The following is a 19,516-nucleotide window of genomic DNA, read 5'->3' as shown; positions in this document are numbered from 1 at the left end:
GTGTATTAAAAAATACTTTTCTGATGTCCAAATGTTGGGAAGATTGTGCTAAGAATCTTACGGCTGCTGGTCCACCCTTTCTCCCAGTGCAAGCCCTTATCACATCTCTACCATTGTGATTGCATGAGCCATCACTGAGGTAACTCCATCTAGTAGAGGGGCAGGGCTGCATCTACCCGGTCACCGGGATACACAAAGTGAATGCTCTCAGTTAACAGCCTCTCTAACAAGAAGTTTGCTTTGCCCTGGACCCCCTCCACCTGCTCTGATGTATTTTTTCCTCTGTACTGCCCTGTTCCAAGGGGGCAGAGCCCAGACCTGAGACTCAGCACAAAGCACTTGCAGTTTTAGCTAGATGTACAAGTGATTTTGTTGCAGGAAGGGGGACTCCTTCCAGGGCCCGAGAGTGAGCTCTTGTCTAACACTCGGAAATGAATTGTGCAAGGAGACACACATGCTGACAAAGCAAGAGACTTTATTGGGAAGGGGCGCTGGGCCAAGAGCAGGAGGGTAAAGGAACCCAGGAGAACTGCTCTGCCGCAGGGCTCGCAGTCTCAGGTTTTATGGTAATGGGGTTAGTTTTCGGGTTGTCTCTGGCTAATCATTCTGACTCAGGGCCCTTCCTGGTGGCGCGTGCATGGCTCAGCCAAGATGGATTCCAGCGAGAAGGATGCTGGGAAGATGGTAGGCCATGTGGACTGGCATTTACTCTCTCCTTTTGACCTTTCCCGAATTCTTCCAGTTGGTGGTAGCTTGTTAGTTCCGCGTTCCTTACCAGGAGCTCCTGCTGTAAGATAACTCATGCAAGTGGTTACTATGGTGCCTGGCCAGGGCGGGCGGTTTCGGTCAGTGGTTCGCCTAACAACTTCATTTGATTTCTCCTATTTGACTCAGTATTGTGGGATGATGTACCCTTTTGTGCAGGAGAGGTATGTGTGAGACTTTATTCCCATTTGTAGCATTTGGAAAATATTCTGGTTTTTGTAGGTCTTCTTTCTAGCCTATGTTTTCCTGTGTTCTCTAAGGCCCCTACCAGTGCTAGCCAGAATATGAAGAAAGCATGCCTGAGGGAATATTTTCCAAGCAATATTAATCCCAAAAGTGCTTTGCGAAAGAGGAGGTTTGTTGGTCAGATAAATTTTGGAAGTGCTCCATATTCTAATCCTATCTTTGAGAGCCAAGATGTCCATTAGCAAATTAGGAGTCTTATGAGGACCAGCAATTTAAAAAAAAAGCTGTTTAACTATAAACCAGGATTCCCCAGATTTATGACCATGGAACTCATCTTCATATAGCACCCAGAAAGATCAGAGTGAGAAATGCAAACAAAGAAAATGGTTTTAGGGATTTAGGTTCCCTAAGAAAGTGAGTCTCCCATCTTTCTCTTCCCTTCACACCTTACACACAGTGCATTCTAGTAAATTTGATGGTAATATTGATTATGGCTATTTTAGAAAAGGTATGCCTGTGAATTGATAAGGAAAAATCAGTGCAAAATTGGCATTCATTCAAAGGTCTTGTCTGAGGCGGGGAAAGAGGGGGTCATTTGTGCAGAAAGAGAGCGGACCCTTTCTGGGGCCTGGGGGAACTAGATGTGATATGAGATGGGCTCTAAAAAAGCAAGGATTCCACTCTTCTTTTTATTCCTTCATTTAATAAGCATTTCTTAGAACCTTGGTATTTACAAGGCAATGTAGGAAATGAGGCATAGTCCTTCTCAGGTGTGTTGAGACTAGTCCAGAAGGTAAGACATGTACTTAATTTCGTTTAATACATTGTAGAAAATGGCAAAGTGCCATGGGCAATGAACAAAGTGCTCTAGTGCATCAGAGGAAGCTGAAGTGGTTTCTGACCTAGGCAGCTAAGTGAGATCTTTGGGACCATGTCTCTCTCAGATCAATATTCACTCATGCCTACAACCTCCAGGCCTAGAAGCACATCCTAATAGGCTCTCGACGGAGGATCCAGCTCAGTGGCACTGCAGGTCAAATCTTTCTAACATGGAGACTGAGGCACAGAGGTAGGGGCCGGGGGAGCCTGAACCAAAAGCATGGAGACATGAACTTTGCCTCTGCCAGGTACCAGCTGGGTTTAAACAAATTATAAACACACACACACACACACACACACACACACACAGGCATACCTCAGAGATATTGCGGGTTCGATTCTAGACCACTGCAATAAAGTGAATATCACAATAAAGTGAGCCACACAAATTTGTTTCCCAGTGCATATAAGAGTTATGTTTACCCTATACTGTAGTCTGTTAAGTGTGCAAGAGCATTATGTATAAAAAAAGTATGTACTTTAATTTAAAAATATTTTTTTGCTAAAAAGTGCTAACCATCATCGATAACACAGGATTGCCATAAACCTTCAATTTGTAAAAAAAAAAAAAAAAATACACAGCATCTGTGAAGTGCAATAAAGTGAAGCATAATAAAACAAAGGTATGCCTACTGTACACCTACATATATATTAAAAACTTAATACATATATAATGTGGACCTCCGAATATCTTCAAAGACATAGTGAACTTGCTAAATTTATCAAAAGCTGTCCAAATGTACCACCCTGTGATGCATCTCACTTATTATGATCACAAGAATTTACCTTGGAGCAGTGAAAAGCAAGAGAAATCAGACATGGAATCCAGCCATAGTGAAATCAAAAATGTAAGGAAGAAGAGTAAAGTAACTAAATGATTTTTTAAGAAAAAGATTTAAGAGGAAATAAATATTAATGAAGAAAATGGACAACCATAACAGAAATCATCATTTCCTTCAGTCTTTTTTTTTTAAGTTTTTAAAAAATATTTATTTATTTATTTGGCTGTGCTGTGTCTTAGTTGCGGCATGTGGGCTCCTTTAGTTGTGGCATGTGGGCTCTGTTAGTTGCAGCATGCAGGCTGTAGTTCCCTGACCAGGGACTGAACCCGAGCCCCCTGCACTGGGAGTGCAGTGTCTTAACCACTGGACCATCAGGGAAGTCCCCATTTCCTTTAGTCTTTTTTGAAGTTTAATAGAGATAAGGATTAAAAAGAAATGGTATAGGTATTTTTATTTTTACTTTTTTTCATTCAAATAATTTGACAACATGCATAGCTAAATGAATAAGAGGAATTTTATACAAACACTATAATGTGATAAGACCCAAGCTTTAGTGAACATTAGGATTACCTGGGATTTGTTAAAAACATAGATAGCCTGGCCACACACCCCTAATTTAGTAGGCCTGACGGCAGGATCCCTATACCCTGCACCCTGAGTTATTCTGAGGCAACTTCTGCTACAAATCCAGGAATCTCGCAAATGGAAAGGGGTAGGATTCTGGAAAAGTTAGTGATACTCACTCACATTTATATGTTACTCTACAGCAGGGTTTCTCAACCAGGGCACTATTGACTTTTGGAACTGGATAATTCTTTGTTGTAATGGGGCTGTCCTGTGCATTGTAGGATATCTAGCAGCATCCCCCATCCAGTTGTGACAACGCAAACTTTCTCCAGACATTGCCAAATATAACCTGGGGCGCAAAATCACTCCTGGTTGAGAACCACTACTCTACCGGGACCAAAGCCCCTTCATTCTCACTAGAGAGCAATACTGATCTTTCCAGATCAAATCTGGTAACAGTGAAGAGTACCTTTCCCTAAAAACTCTAGGTCCCCAAAGAAAAAGTTCTCAAAAGGGTCTGTCCACCTACCCTCTAATGTCTCAGCTATTCCACTCTAGTACTAAACACATCAAACACCAATATCAACTTACGTAGACTTTGGTATAAGACACATTTCCCCCCAGACTCTATAGGAGTGTATGTCACTCAGAATATCCAAGGGATCTCAATATAGCACTTTACCAACCTCCAGATATAGAGCCTGAAGACAGTGTTATAGGACGGAAGGGAATAAATGCCAATAAAGGGTTAATGAGTTGTTACAGCTGTGGGCACCTGAGGCTCAATTCCCCCTAGTTCTCCCTGAGGAACTGTGTGGAATGTGCCAAAGAATTGCCCCATGAAGAACAAAGAAGCTGAGATAATTTATCCTTGTCCCTCACTGGCTGGGGTTGCCCTTGTGTCCCATGTTGAATGCTGACCATTGGGCATCTGCTGCAGAGTAAACTTTAATAATCAGGTGCTAGATGATCCATCCTTAGGATAATCAGTCAAAGTTCAGTGAGATAAGCAAAGCTATTAAAGGATTTATTATAGGGATTTGGCCTTACCTAATTGTGGGAGTCTTTGTAAGGCTCTTGTCTTTGCATCTGATGCTGGAGCTTGAAGGGCAGGCAGTCAGGAAGGGAAGATAGATGTATGATGGAGGAAAGCAAGAACAAGCTGGAACCCACAAGCATGAGCTGGAGTCCAGGTCAGTCTTTGTTGCCTCCGATCTTGACACTGTGGATGTCTTGCAGAAGCCAGGACCCTTCATCATAGAGCTAAATACATATACCAGGCCTAGAAGTTGTAGAAACTGAAGGAGGATCCCAGAAGGGTGGAGTAGTTGCAGGCCCAGACGCTATCTCATGCCATGAAAATCAGCAATAATGTGTGTGAACTACAAAATGAGTGGCTGCTTCACTTTTACTCTCTAAATTTCCCATAAGAATCTCTCTTGTGACCCTAACCAGAAATATATAGGAAAGAAAACTCTGGGAAATCCAGTTCAGCCTGAACAAGTTGACACAGTACAAAGCCATCACACCATCTGTTTCCACTATCACTTGCTCAGTGGGCCCACATACAAAGTGGCCATGGCATCAAGAACAGAGACAATGTATGGGCTCAACAATATGACCTTCCACTCACCAAGCCAGATTTGACTTTTGGCTCTCATTAGTCATCAGGGAAATGCAAGTCCAAACCACAATGATATACCACTTTGCATCCACCAGGATGACTGGAATCAGAAAGACAGACAATAACAAGTGTCGACAAGGATATGGAGATATTGGAAACTTCATACATTGCTGGTGGGAATGTAAAAGGGTGGCAGCTGCTTTGCAGTTCTTCAAAATGGGGTAGGAGAGAATGGAGAGTGACTTTTAACGAGTAAGGGTTCCTGCTTGGGGTGATGAAAATGTTCTAAAATTAGCTGTGGTGATGGTTTCACAACTCTGTGAATATACTAAAAAGCATTGCATTGTACACTTCTAATGGATGGATTATAGAGTATGTGAATGATATCTTAATAAAGCTGTTAAAGAAAAACAGCCGCTCATCCTCACAGTGTAATATTTTCATCTTTTTTCTAACTGCCTAGTTCTCCTGAGTTAATGGCATTTGTGAAAGAGGAAAAATATTTTGCAGTGCCCTCTCAGTTATCTTTACTTACCCAAGAGCATCCAGAAGAACTCATATTATTTCTATGTTAAATGGTTTGTTTGTAATGTCTGTATATACCTAGAGTCCCTTGGGAAAGATGGCATAACAATGCATTTGAAACCTTTTATTCTTGATGTTATGGCATTATTTATACCTGAGTGTAATGGTTCTCTTTTTCCAGGGATGAGATTGCACAACTCAAGTGCCCGTCGTTTTAGCTGTACAAGTCCTAAGAGAGGGGACTGAGCATAAGGTGAAAATCAGGTCATGAACTTAGGAATGTGCTGCTAGCCCTTGAAGTTGTGTGAGAGGTAGAGGAAGCAGAGGCATGAAAAATGCAAACCATGAGACTGTGCAAATATAATAATAATAAATCCAGACGATGGATGAGTTCCCCAGGGAAATGGGTGGGCCAAGGAAGGCTGAGGATCAGACCCCAGGGGAGTCAGTAGATGAGAGAAGAAAGGGTCTTGCAAAGAAGAACAGAGGAACCAGATGGCCACTTGGGAGAACCAATACATTAAGATAGGATATGGGAATTCCCTGGTAGTCCAGTGGTTAGGACTCCAGCACTCTCACTGTGGAGGGCCCAGGTTCAATCCCTGGTCCCTGGGGAACTAAGATCCTACAAGCCTCGTGACATGGCCAAAAAAAAAAAGAGAAAAAGATAGGATAGATGTTTCCATGTCGATTATGATGGCTTTTTCTGGGTAAAGTAGCACTATGTATAATGTTTGAAAAGAGTTTGTCTACCTGCATATGGAAGGAGGAGGAAGATGATTTTTTTAACTACTAATACAGCGCGATATTATTTAATGGGTCTCTTTTTAGATGATTTCTTTATTTAAAGCGTTGTTATGAACTATGGAAAATAAACCACCAAAAGATTTCTCTTACAGGCCTGTCACAAAGCAGTGGGACTAGAAGGGTGCCAAGGGATTCGTATGGGTTGGGCAGACATGTTCCTAAATCAATGGAGAACATATCTGTTTATTTTCAAGATGATTAAAGAAAAATATTTGGCAGCTTTCCTCCCTGGCCTATGATATTCTTTAATACCACTCATTTCCTTTTTTTAAAAAATAAATTTATTTATTTATTTTTGGCTGCGTTGGGTCTTTGTTGCTGGACGCAGCCTTTCTCTAGTTGCAGCAAGCGGGGGCTACTTTTCGTTGCGGTGCTCAGGCTTCTCATTGCGGTGGCTTCTCTTGTTGCGGAGCACGGGCTCTAGGCACGCAGGCTTCAGTAGTTGTGGCTCACGGGCTGTAGAGTGCAGGCTCAGTAGTTGTGGTGCGTGGGCTTCGTTGCTCCGCGGCATGTGGGATCTTCCCGGACTAGGGCTCAAACCTGTGTCCCCTGCATTGGCAGGTGGATTATTAACCACTGCTCCACCAGGGAAGTCCCAACACTCATTTCCTTCTGTTTAACTAAACTATAAAAGTACAGAGAGCTGAAATTCTCCAACATGCCCATCGGTGAATGCTACTTGCTGGCTTATCTTATAGGACCAACAATAAAGAATGCTGTGGGAGCCACAAACTGTCCTCTTTATTTTTGAGCTTTATATAAATGGACTCATACTACATGTATCCTTTGACTGACTTGCTTCTTTCACCAACATTTTTTTTTTTTTTTGCCACACTGCACGGCTTGTGGGATCTTAGTTCCCAACCAGGGATTGAACCTGGGGCCCCGGTAGTGACAGCGCTGAGTCCTAACCACTGGACTGCCAGGGAATTCCCACACCAACATATTTTAAAGATATCAATACATCCATGTTGATTGGTGTTGTTCACAGTTTATTCATTTTCACTGCTCCACAATGGACATTAGTGTGTGTCTTAGTCCGTTTATATAAAGCTCAAAAATAGGCAAAACAAAGCAGTGTATCATCTACGTATGTATACAGGGCAGATGGAAGAAAAGAAAAGGAGTGGTAAACACAAAATTCACTACAGTGGCTCCCTCTTGTGCAGAGGGAGCTGGACGTGATGGGGAGAAGCACATGGTGTACTTCTAAATTTCTGGTGATATCACACTTCTCAAATTGGATGGTGTGCACATGGTTGTTCATTTCTATTATTCCTCTTTAAGCTATCTATTTTTATCATATATGGCATATTTCATAATAAAATGTTAATAACATAAAATAGCTTTCTCAGTAGCATCAGTGTGTTAAGAACGCCCTCCCCCTGCCCTAATTGGGCAGGCATCCAAGAAATTTAAAAAATTAAATTAAAAAAAAAAAACTGTCCTCTCCTGGCAATAGTCTCCCTTTTTTATGAGCACTGGTAGATTGAAGGTGTGGTTTCTCAAAGGAACTTAAGTATTTGGGGCACAATTCCAGGGACACTGTATTCTACTCGACATCAACTTCTGCTGTGTCAAAGACATTTTAGAGATTAAAGGCCACTTAGTAAGGGTAAGAAGGTTTCATAGTATAGGCACAAAATGGAACTTGACTTTTACTCAAGATTTTTTTTTTAATTTTTATTTTTAAAGAGCAGTAGCCATGTAGAAGTATTCCAGGAGATCCTGCCTCACACTCTTAGGTCTTAAAGGCATTTCTTGCTGAGAAGTGGTTTAGGATTGCAAAACAGCTGACACTTTTGTATGAGACTATTACTTGAACATAAGGAACATATAGATTTTTCCCCATTTCAATTAAGGGAAGAATTATAACAAGAACCAACTGTTCTGAAGGCTGCCCGTGATCTATTACTTAACCCAGTCTCTCTCCTCTCCATAGTTATTTTTGTGTCTGCCTGTTTCTCTCAGAACATGCTTCTGCATTTTCCAAAGTTGACCCTGTTACCCCAGAGCTTCTTAGTTTCCTTGTTTATTCCTTAGAAACATAAAAGATGTGTGGAAGACTGATAAGTTTCATATTTCAAAGTTCTCTTTCTTTTAATCAGGAAGTTTAAGATGTCTCTAGGACAAAACTATCTCACCATTCCATCAACCATATAGGAAGCTGGAAATCTCAAGGTTTATAAGCAAGGGTTTTGGGAGCAGGAAATTTCTGTCCTACTGTTTTCTAGCTAATATCCCTGGGCTTTAGTTTCCTCATTTATAAAATGGGAATATTAATAGTTCTTGCCTCCAGAGGGTTGGGGTGAGCATTACATGAGATAACGCACATGAAGAGCTTAGGCCAGTACCAGGCATGGAAAAAGATCTCAATAAATGTTAGTAATAATGGTGGTGATAGTGGTAGTGATGATGATAAAGGATTTGGAGTCTTAAAAAGTTATATTGGAGCACTGCAGCATAGCATTTTCAGATAAGAAATCAGGTCACATAATCTGCCAAGGTTATTTGAATTTGCTACTGTGGAAGGGAAAATTACTTCTTTGTCACTTAATATCTGCCATATATTCTTACTCAGTTGGAGTGTGTGTGTATGAATGTGCGCACATGAATGCAAATGCTCTTATGTCTCATGTCCCTGCCTTGATGGTCAGGAGTTTTGCTTTAGCCCTTTTTTTAAAATCCAGCTCTTAATATTGTTCAGTGCACACAGTAGCCTTTCTACAAATATTGAATATGTTTCTATTTGATAAAATCAAAATCTTGTGCAAAATTGTATTAATAGACAGTGTTTTCACCTTATGAAGGTTTACAAGATGTTTTAAAGAAAAAGGAATTAAATTAGGAAATAAAGGGAATTCCCTAGCAGTCCAGTGGTTAGGACTCTGTGCTTCCACTGCGGAGGGCACAGTAATCCCTGGTCAGAGAGCTAAGATCCTGCAAGCTGTGCGGTGCGACCAAAAAAAAAAAAAAAAAAGAAAGGAAATAAAGTCTGAGAAACTATCTAGACATGCTCTCTTTTCCTAAGGATTCACCCTCCCCTCACAGTAGCACAGGGCCTGTCACACAACTGAAATGAAGTAAATGGCAGCTAATAATTAGCTGTCTTTGTCTTGGAGGTTTTGGTACCAAGCAATAGAAACCAACTCAGGCTCACAAGAGAGAATTTACTGAAAGGATATCAGAGGGCCCCCAAAATCAATGGGAGGCTAAAGGGCCACACTTGAGAATGGGCAGAGACCAGGGAAACTCCAGCAATTTAGGGGCAGGAACAACAACCATGGTCTTAATAGCAGGAAGCATCTGCTCAGCATGCTGCCATGGGGAAGGAGAACCCAGAGTCAACTTTTTTCTGTACTTGGGTGACCCATTGCAGGGTCAGAGTCCTCTGAGAGTGTGTGATTGGCTGAACTCATATCACAGACTCACAGCCTGGCTGAGGCAGGAGAAAGAATCTAACCCATCGCCTTCTGGAATGGGAGATGGTACCCAGGACTGTCCTTTCTACACATCTATTCACAGAGGACAAGATTTAGTTTCCCAAGAAGAAACCAAAGTGCTTACTAGGAAAGGGGAACAGATGCTGGACAACCGAAAATGGCAAATGCCCATTATTCCACATTTCTAATATTTTGATTCTTGACTTTGGGTATAGTCCATAGTCTAGTCAGTCTTTATTTAGCTTGTGTGAACCTTAAGACATAGTTTGAGATATTCCACTTTGTTATTCCAGTCCTGTATGTGGTCCAAAGACAGTCCTCCATGTCATTATGCCTGCTGTCATCTGAGTGGGAACATCCTTTCAAAGAGATTAGATGGGAACTCAGGAGCTGAGAATATTGTGGCATCAATATGAGATACCGGGATGAGCTACCTTTATTTATTTGTTTGTTTGCTTGTTTATTCTATGTAAGTAGAAACAAGTTCAAGGCTATTATTTCCTGTAAGTTAAAAATGGGTAATATAACACTAGGGAAATCTTGCTAATCTAATTGAAATTTGGGGCCTGTATAGGTCAAATATATTTACAGTCCATCAAAGGTGATGTTTTTGACACAGTAGAGGATCCTGTTTCCTTGAAAATGGCTCTTAGGCTGGTTGGTTTGGGATTTTTTGAACGTCATCCTAATTTAAGGTATTATCCTTTGCTTTTAAATGTTGCAGGGGAGAACTTATCCATTTCGGGGTGCCTTCCCTCCAGTGTGGAATCCCATTGCCTATCTGGATTACAACAATCTGTGGCGGACAATGGATAACATGGGAAAGGAGGTAAAGTGTGTGTGCAGCTTGCACATGACCTGTTACTGAAATATCAATAGCAAATGTTTAGTATCCATCCTTCCACAGTGCAGGAAACATTGCTCTGGACGTTGTTGCATATCATTTCCAGTGTGTACCCAACAACTCTGCCAAACTGGTAGTATTTTACAAATGAAGAAAATCAGTGCCAAGAGGTTACATAATTTCCCCAAGACCACACAACAAGGGACAGGATTCAAACCCACATGTCTCTAATACTAATGTGTGTGCCTGTGTTTTCAACCTATGCCGCTGAGAAATTGTGTGACATATTTTTGCCGGGAGTCCTACTTATCCATATGTTATGCCACTTGAGATAGTAAAGGAGAGAAGGATTCGTTTCCCCAAAGTTTTAAAATGGGTGTTAGCTTTCAATAATAATTATGATGTTGACCATCATAATTACATATTAATTTATACATATATTTATGTATTATTATTTTGGCAACAGCATTAAGGCATAGAATCCAAAGAGCTATCCATCCCAAACCCACCACTATCTATACATAGAATTCTATGCCAATCACACAGTCCAACATAGGCAGAGAAACCAGTTTTCAGAGGTTCTCCTGAGGGCCTCTTGGCAGGGCAGTGGGCAGTAACCATCAGACCTAAATGTGGGCCCTTCTTTCTCTGAAGATTCCAGCTGATGCACCATGGGAGGCACCACATGCGGAGGAATGGGATAAGATGACCATGAAAGATCTCATCGAAAAAATCTGCTGGACAAAGTAACCTTGACTATTTAAAACATTTTTTTTTAATCTTCCCTTCAGATCGTTCCTATCCTATCTTGAACTGCAGTGTTTTTCTTCATAAGTTATAGGAAAAAAGTTAAGAGGAAACTTAATGACCTTTCCATCACTAGCAACTTTGGGGGCCCTTTAGACACTCAGAGCAGGATTGAACATAAAATGAATCTAAAACATAAGAAGAAAAGTAGGTGAAGGAAGCTGAACTTTTTTTTTAATGAAACGGTTGTGTGCTTTGCAATAAAAGAAGTAATTGTGTTTTCAGATAATATAGAGGTCAGCTACAGAAGCAATTTGGAAAGATATTAAAGTAATTTCATATAAATATAGAAGAACTGGGGGGAAGCTAGTCTATATTAAGGAAAAATATAAACTATATGTTTTCACTGAGAATCTCAGTGTTATTAGCTGAGTTACTTACAGATCATTCAGCCAGCATTTTGGGGCTGCTATGTGAAAGCACAGTATGAAGCACTGAGGAATGGTGGTGAACTTGTTAGGCATGGCCCCTAACCTCACGGAGTTGATATATTTTTAGCAGGAGAGACTGTCATTATACACATATTACATAATTCTAGGAGAGACTGAAACTGGGAACCTGACCTGTCTGATGGCAAAGGAGAGATTCCTTGTTGAAGCAATCTTTAAACAGAAACCAAGGAGTTAGTACATCAACTAAGAATGAGCCACAGAGGATGGGAAGGGACAGGGAAGGATGGATGGCGTCGGGGCAAGGAATCTTCCAGGAATGCGCCCTAATGGATGCGGAAAACAGGAAAGATAGATGGTGTGAGAGGATGGTATCTTCCATGAATGAGCCATAATAGATGGGGGGAGACAGGAAGGGTGGATGCTATGGGAATTAAGAATCTTCATGGAAGGTGCCATAGTGGATGGGGGAAGACAGGAAGGGTGTTTAGTGTGGGGAAGTGTTATCTTGCAGGATGAGTAACAGTGGATGGGGGAGTTAGGAAGAGTGGATGGTGTGCAAAGGTGGTATATTCCAGGAATGATCTAGTAGATGAGGGAAACAAGAAAATGGATGTTGTGAGGGGATGGTATCTTTCAGGAATGAGCCACAGTGGATGGAAGGAGACAAGAAAGATAGGTGGTGTGTGCAGATGGTATCTTCCAAGAATGAGCCAGTTGATGGGAAAGAAAGGAAGAGTGGATGGTGTGAGGTGATGGTATCTTCAGGAATGAGCAACAGTGGATGGGGAGATAGGAGGGTGGACGGGTCAGATTGTATCTTCCAGGAATGAGCTATAGTGCGTGAGGGGAGACAGAAAGGATGTATAATGCAGTAGGATGATATCTTCCAGGAGTGAGCCATTAACCATGGAGGGGGACAGGAAGGGTGGATAGTGTGTGGGGTTGGTACATTCAGGAATAAACCATATTGTATGCAGGGGACAGGAACGGTGGATGATGTGGCAGAATGGTTTCTTCTGAGAGTGAGCCACTCTTGACAGGGGAAACAGGAAAGATGGATGGTGTGGGAAGATGGTATGTGCCAGGAATGAGCCATAGTGCATGGGTAGAGACAGGAAGGATAGATGGTGTGGTGTGGTGGTGTCTTCCAGGATAAGCCACAGTAGATGGGGGGGGGAGGGTGTGTGGTGTGGGGATAGTATCTTTGGGGAATGTACCAGTTGGTGGAGGATATAAGAGTTAGATTATGTGAGATGATGGGTATCTTTCAGGAATGAGTCACAGAGGATGGGGGGAGAGAGGAAAGAGGGATGGTATGTGTAGATGGTATCTTCCAAGAATAAGTCAGTTGATGGAGGAGACAGGAAGAGTGGATGCTGTGGGGAGATGATATCTTCCACGAATAAAGTCAGCTGATGGGTGAGACAGGAAGAGTATGGTGTGAGGGGATGGTATCGTCAAGGGATGAGCAACAGTGGATGGTGGAGAAAGTAAGGATGGATGATGTGAATGATGGTATCTTTCTGGAATGAGCCACAGTGGATGGGCATAGATGGAGAAAGGTGGATGATGTGACAGGATGGTATCTTCCAGAAATAAGCCATAGTGCATAAGGGAGACAGTAAGGATGGTTTATTTGGTGGGATGGTGTCACCAGGAATGAACCGCAGTGCATGGGGGAAAGGGAAAGGATGGACAGTGTGGTGGTATGGTATCTTCCAGGAATGAGCCAGTGGTAGGAGAGAAAGGAGGAGTGGGTGGTGTGAGAGGATGGTGTCTTCCAGGAATAAGCCACAGTGCATGGAGGGAGACATGAAAGATGGATGGTTTGGTGGAATGATATCTTCCAGGAAAGAGCCATAGTGCAAGGGGAGAGACAGGAAGGATGGATCCTGTGGGGGATGTTATTGTTACCAAGTCCAAGCTCTCTTTGCTTGCCACACGACAGGCCAATGAATAGGAGACGAGATGTTGAGGCAAGGAATATCACTTTATTCAGAAAGCCGGCAGACCGAGAAGATGGCAGACTAGTGTCTCTGAAAAACCGTCTTCTCGGAGTCTGGATGCCAGTTTCTTTTATAGAATCAGAGAGGGAGAGGCAGTGAGGAAGTAAAGTAAAAGGGCCAGCAGTCTTGCAAAACATCTCCTGGAATGACCAGCCTCTGTGAGGGGATGTGTTAGTTTCTTCTTTCTTGCAGCCATTCACAGGTGGGTGGGGTCAGATTGTCTCCCTGTGAGCTGAACAGCAGAGGGGCAGGGTTCCCTGAGGCAGGCCATTATGTATGATTAGAATAACAAAAGCAAGGAAAAGCAAAGGTTAAGGTCAAAGAAACAGGTCCAATGTGGAGTCCGATTTAGCTCTACCCTGTTACATTACGTTCCAGGATTAACCCATAGTTGATGGTGGGGACAGGATGAGTGTATGGTGTCTATCAAGAATGAGCCACTGTGGATATGGGAGACAGAAAAGATGGATGGTGTGGGAGGATGGTTGTTCTAGGAGTGAGACATAGAGGATGGGGGTTGGGGAGGAAGGGTGCATGGTGTGGAGAATGGTATATTCCGGGAATGAGCCACAGAGTGTAGGGGGAGATGGTAAGGATGGACGAGATAGGGGGATTTATGTTCCTGGAATGAGATGCAATCAATGGGGGCGGACAGCAAGGGTAGATGGTGTGGGAAGATGTTGTCTTCCAGTAATGAGTCAGTTTTGGGGAGAGACTAGAAGTTTCCATGGCATCTTCTAGCAATGAAGGAGAGTGAGTTGGGGGGGGCAGGGGCCGACAGGAAAGCTATAGATGGTTTGAGGGGAGGGTATCTTTCAGGAATGAGCTACAGTGACTGTAGGGGGAAACAAGAAGGGTGGATGAGGTGGGGGCAAGGTACCTTCTAGAACTGAGACAAGTGTTGGGGGAGATAGGAATGATGCGTGGTGTGAGAGACTCCATCTTCCAAGAATGAGCCACAGTGGACTGTGGTTATATGGGAAAATATATGGTGTGGGAGGATGGTATCTTCTAGGAATGAACCACAGTGGATAGGGGAAGACAGTAAGGGGATAGATGGTGTGAGGGGATGGTATATGCCAGGATTAAACCATAGTGGATGGTGGGTTACAGGAAGGATGGATGGTGTGGGAAGATGGTATCTACCAGGAATGTCCGACTGTGGATGTGGGAAACAGAAAAGATGGATGGTGTGGGAGGATGGTATGTTCCAGGAGTCAGCCATAGTTGATGGGGGGGGGCAAAAAGGTGGATGGTGTGAGAACATGGTATCTTCCAGGTATGAGCCATTGTGAATGGGAAAGATAGGAAAAGTGAATGCTGTAAGTGGATGGTGTCATCCAGGAATGAGCGACAGTGACTGGGGTTGGGGGGGAGGAAGGGTGGATGATGTGGGAGCATGGTATCTTCCAGGAATGAGACAAGTGATGGGGGAGGACGGGAATGATGGACGGTATGAGATGCCATCTTCCAGGAATGAGTCACAGTAGATGGCAGTAGACAGGAAAAAGTGCATGGTGTGGAAGGATGGTATCTTCCAGGAATGAACCACAGTGAGTGGGGGAGATAGGCTGTGTGTGGTTGGATGGGAATTTCCAGGAATGAGCCATAGTGGATTGGGGGGGGAGGGATACAGGAAGGGTGCATGGTATAGGGGAATGGTATGTTCTAGGAGTCAACCATAGTTGTAGGGAGGAGACAAAAAGGGTGGATGATGTGGAAATATGGTATCTTCCAGGTATGAGCCACTGTGGATGGGGGAAACAGGAAAGATGGGAATAGTATCTTGCAGGAATACAGCAGTTGATGGGGGATATATAGGAAGAATAAATATAGTAAGGGAATGATATTTTCCTGGAATGCACCAAGTAGGTGGGGTGAGATGGGAAGGGTGGATGGGTGGGGGGATGATATCTTCTAGGAATGAACCAGGTACCATCCAGGAATGAACTGCAGTGACTGACGGTAGACAGGTGGGTGCATGGTGGGTGGGGAGAATGGTATCTTCCAGAAATGAATCAGGGTAATGGGGAAGTGAGAGTGTCAACAGGAAAGTTAGATGGTGTGGTTACATGATGTGATAGTATCTTCCAGGAACGAGTCACTGTGGACGGGGAGACAGGAAAGATGGATGGTGTGGGGGAATGGTATCTTCCAGGAATATCGGTTAATCGGAGGGAGTCAGGAAGGATGGATGGTGAGGTGAATGTTTTCTTCCAGTGATGAACCACTGTTGGGAGAGGCAGAGTAGATGGTATCTACTGGAATGAGCCAGTTGATGGGTGGAGACAGGACATGTAGTTGTGGGCTGGATTATATGTTCCAGGAATGAGTTACAGTGTATGGGGTGAAAGAGGAAGAATGGATGGTATAGGATATTGGTATCTTCTAGGAGAGAGCCACAGTGATGGGGTGGCAAGATACCATGTCCCCACATCTTCCACCCTGCTTATCTCCCCTCACAGTCACTGTAGCTCATTCCTGGATGATACCATCTCCTCACACTCTTCCTGTCTTCCCCCATCTACTATGGCTCGTTCCTGGAAGATACCATTCCCCCCACCCATCCACCTTTCTGTCTCCCCCTACCTGCTGTGACTAATTCCAGGAAGATGCCACGTCCTCACACCATCCACTATTCCTTTCTCCCCCATCAACTGGCTCATTCCTGGAAGATACCATACTAACATACAATGAACGCTCCTGTCTCCCCCCTTTCTACTGTGATTCATTCCTGGGCCACACCATCCCCTCTTCCTTCCCCCCCCCCCCATCACTATGGCTCATTCCAGGAAGATATCATTCACCACACCTTCCAGGAATGAGCCACAGTGGGTAGGGGAAGAGGGGAAGGATGGATGACGTGGGGGGATGGTATGCCTAGGATTAAACCATAGTGTATGGAAAGGATAGGAAGAGTGGATGGCATGGGGGGATGGTATCTTCCAGGAATCAGTGACTGTAGATGGGGAAGACAGGAAAGATGGATGATGTTTGGATGGTATGTGCCTGGAATGAGCCATAGTATGTGGGGGGAAGACTGGAAGAATGATGGTGTGAGGAGATGGTGTGGTCCAGGAATGAACCATAGTAAAATGGGGGGAAACAGAAGGGTTGATTATATGTTGAGATGATATCTTTCAAGAATGAGCTAGTTGATGGGAGAGACAGGAATAGTGGATGGAGTGAGGATATGGTATCTCCCAGGAATTAACCACAGTGCATGAGGGGAGACAGGAATGATGAGTGGTGTGTGTTTGGGGGGGAAGGGTGGCGTCTTCCAGGAAGGCACCAGTTATGTGTGTGGGGGGTTGTCTACAGGAAGATTAGATGGTATGGTTGTGTGAGGAGATGGTATCTTCCAGGAATGAGCCACAATGATGGGGGATATAGCAGGAGTAATATAGTGAGGGAACTGGTATCTTCCAAGATGAGATACAGTGGTTAGGAGGAGACAGGAAGCCATTGGAGTGATGGCATCTCCCAGGAAGGAACCACAGCACTTGGTGGGGGAATGCTACAGGAAGAGTGGATGGTGTGAAAGGGTGTTATCATGAGGCATGAACCACAGTGATTGTGAGGGGAGACAGGTAAGGTGAATGTTCTGGGTGCAAGGTATCAGGAAGGGATGAGCCATACTGGATGAGCTGTACACATGATAGATGAGTGATGTGGGGGATGGTATCTTTCAGGAATGAGCCACTGTGGATGGGGGTGGGGGACAGGTTGGTGCAGGCTGGGTGTGAAGAATGGTATCTTCCAGGAATGAATCACAGTGTATGGGGGATACAGGAAAGATGGATGATGTAGGAGGATGGTATCTTCCAGGAATGAGCTGCAATTAATGGTGGGGGACTGTCAGGAAGGATAGATGGTGAGGGGGATGCTTTCCTCCAATGATATATCAGTTATTGAGAGAGACAAGAAGAGTGAATGGTATCTTAAAGGAATGAGCCAATTGATGGGGGATACAGGACTGAAGGATGGTGTTGGGGGATGATATATCTTCCACAAATGAGCACAGTGGATGAGTGGAGATCGGACATGTGGGTATGGGGAGGATATATGTTCCAGAAATGAGTCATAATGAATTGGATAAAACAGGACCAATAGATGGTGTGGGGTGTTGGTATCTCACAGGGGTGAGCCACAGTGACGGGGGAAGACAGGAAAGATGGATGATGTAGTGAATGGTATCTTTCAGGAATAAGCCATAGTGGATGGAGGAGACAGGAGATATGGTTAGTGAGGGGGATGATGTTCCAGTAGCGAGCCTTAGTAGATGGGGAAAAATAATGAAGGGGAGGGATGGTTTCTCTCAGGAATGAATTCTGAATGATGGGATGGATGGAAGGATAAATGGTTGAGGCACGGTATTTTCCAGTTATTAGCCACAGATAATGGCGGGAAATGTGAAGGTTGGTTAGTGTGGGAAATGCTCCCCACCCCCAGTATAGGGAAGAGGGAACACCTTCTGAAGGCCCTGAGATGGGGAGATTGACATGTTTTAGCAATGAGTGGATAGTATACCTGGACCATAAAGATGCCATGAGGAAGTGATGGAATGAGAATTTGGAGAACTTGTTGACAAGCTGATGGTGCAAGATATATTGGCCATATTCAAGACTTTTGCCTTTTGCTGTGAATGTCACTGAAGGATTTTAAGCAGAGTGGGGTTTTATTTGTTTGTTTGTTTTCTTAAGTTTTGGACTGTTAAAAGACTTAATTGGCTGTAATGTAGAGAAGGATCATGAGGGCCCAGGAGCAGCCACCATTGTTTTAAGCCAGGTGAGGGACAGTGGTAGCCTGGACCAGGGTGGGAGCAGGGGGGGTGTTAAGGAGAGAGAGTTTGTTCAAATAAATGCAGACAATATCCTTAATGAACTCTGACAAGCATATTAACCCTTTAGATTGCATTGGGATTAGCATGTTTGGACTAACCCATAATTTCCTAAAAGTAAGGGAAAAGTTTATTTTCCCCAAGAGTTGAAATCTGCATTCCTTCAGAAATTGAGTCCATGAGTTGTTTTTTTTCAAAAGCAATAGAACTGTTTTCCAGCCATGCTAAATTGTGTTTTAAAAAGGTTATGTCCTGTGAAGCATGTACGTATTTACTCCTGACTTCCGCTCTTGTTCTGTGACCAGGACTGCTAGGCAGTTTGCATCTCTCTTTGTGAATATCAATGTGACCTCTGAACCCCACGAGGTGTCTGCCCTATGGTTCTTGTGGTATGTGAAGCAGTGTGGAGGCACCACTCGGATATTCTCCATTACCAATGGGGGCCAGGTATGGAGTGTCCATTCTCACACTAAACTTCATTTGTGATTTTGCCCTCATCGAGTGCAGTACCTTAATACTTGCTTCTATATTTTGAAACATGAGTGAATTTGAAACATGGATTTTTGCAACGATCTCCAAAAAACTTTTCTGAAAACAAAATTTCTCATTTCCTTTTCTTGTTCCTGAAAATAAGTTCACAACTAAAGAATGTTTCACTTTGAATTAATTAGGTTTGAGGAATTCAGTTCCTTCCTTTTGGAAGTAGGTAAAATTAGACTATTTATGTAGGAGGAGCTAAATTACTAAAATCAACTTATTTCCAAAACTTTCTAGTACTTGTAAAATTGTACTTAAAGTCATCTCTGTTCCAGACATGAGGCTTTTTTGTCCCATTCTGTGTCTCGGAGTTACTATTTTATGTTAACTGTTATAGAATGGAAGTGACTATTCTTTCTTCTAATTCAAGTGATTTATTGGTTACTCTTTCAATAGTAAATTCTACATTTTGGCTTCTAAATTTTTGCTGCCCACCAGCATTTGCCCAGCTTCCATACTACTTCCATTACTGATGAATGAACTCATTTGACTCACTGGCTGAACACACAGCA

General features: G+C 43.2%; 1 protein-coding gene across 1 annotated transcript in view; it reads left to right on the top strand.

Moving 5' to 3' along the window:
* The window catches only part of MAOA (monoamine oxidase A), a 71,896-nt gene that overhangs the window by 36,009 nt on the left and 16,371 nt on the right, over nt 1-19,516 (top strand). The window contains exons 4-6 of the mRNA XM_007456970.1: nt 10,303-10,407; nt 11,077-11,168; nt 18,773-18,914. Of these exons, the coding sequence (XP_007457032.1) occupies nt 10,303-10,407; nt 11,077-11,168; nt 18,773-18,914 (339 nt within the window). The remainder of the gene's footprint in view (nt 1-10,302; nt 10,408-11,076; nt 11,169-18,772; nt 18,915-19,516) is intronic.

This window comes from Lipotes vexillifer, unplaced genomic scaffold (genome assembly GCF_000442215.2).
Source record: "Lipotes vexillifer unplaced genomic scaffold, Lipotes_vexillifer_v1.1 scaffold15, whole genome shotgun sequence".
Lineage (NCBI taxonomy): Eukaryota > Metazoa > Chordata > Mammalia > Artiodactyla > Lipotidae > Lipotes > Lipotes vexillifer.
The sequence above is the reverse complement of the archived record's forward strand: the minus strand, read 5'-3'. Positions and strand labels throughout refer to the sequence as shown.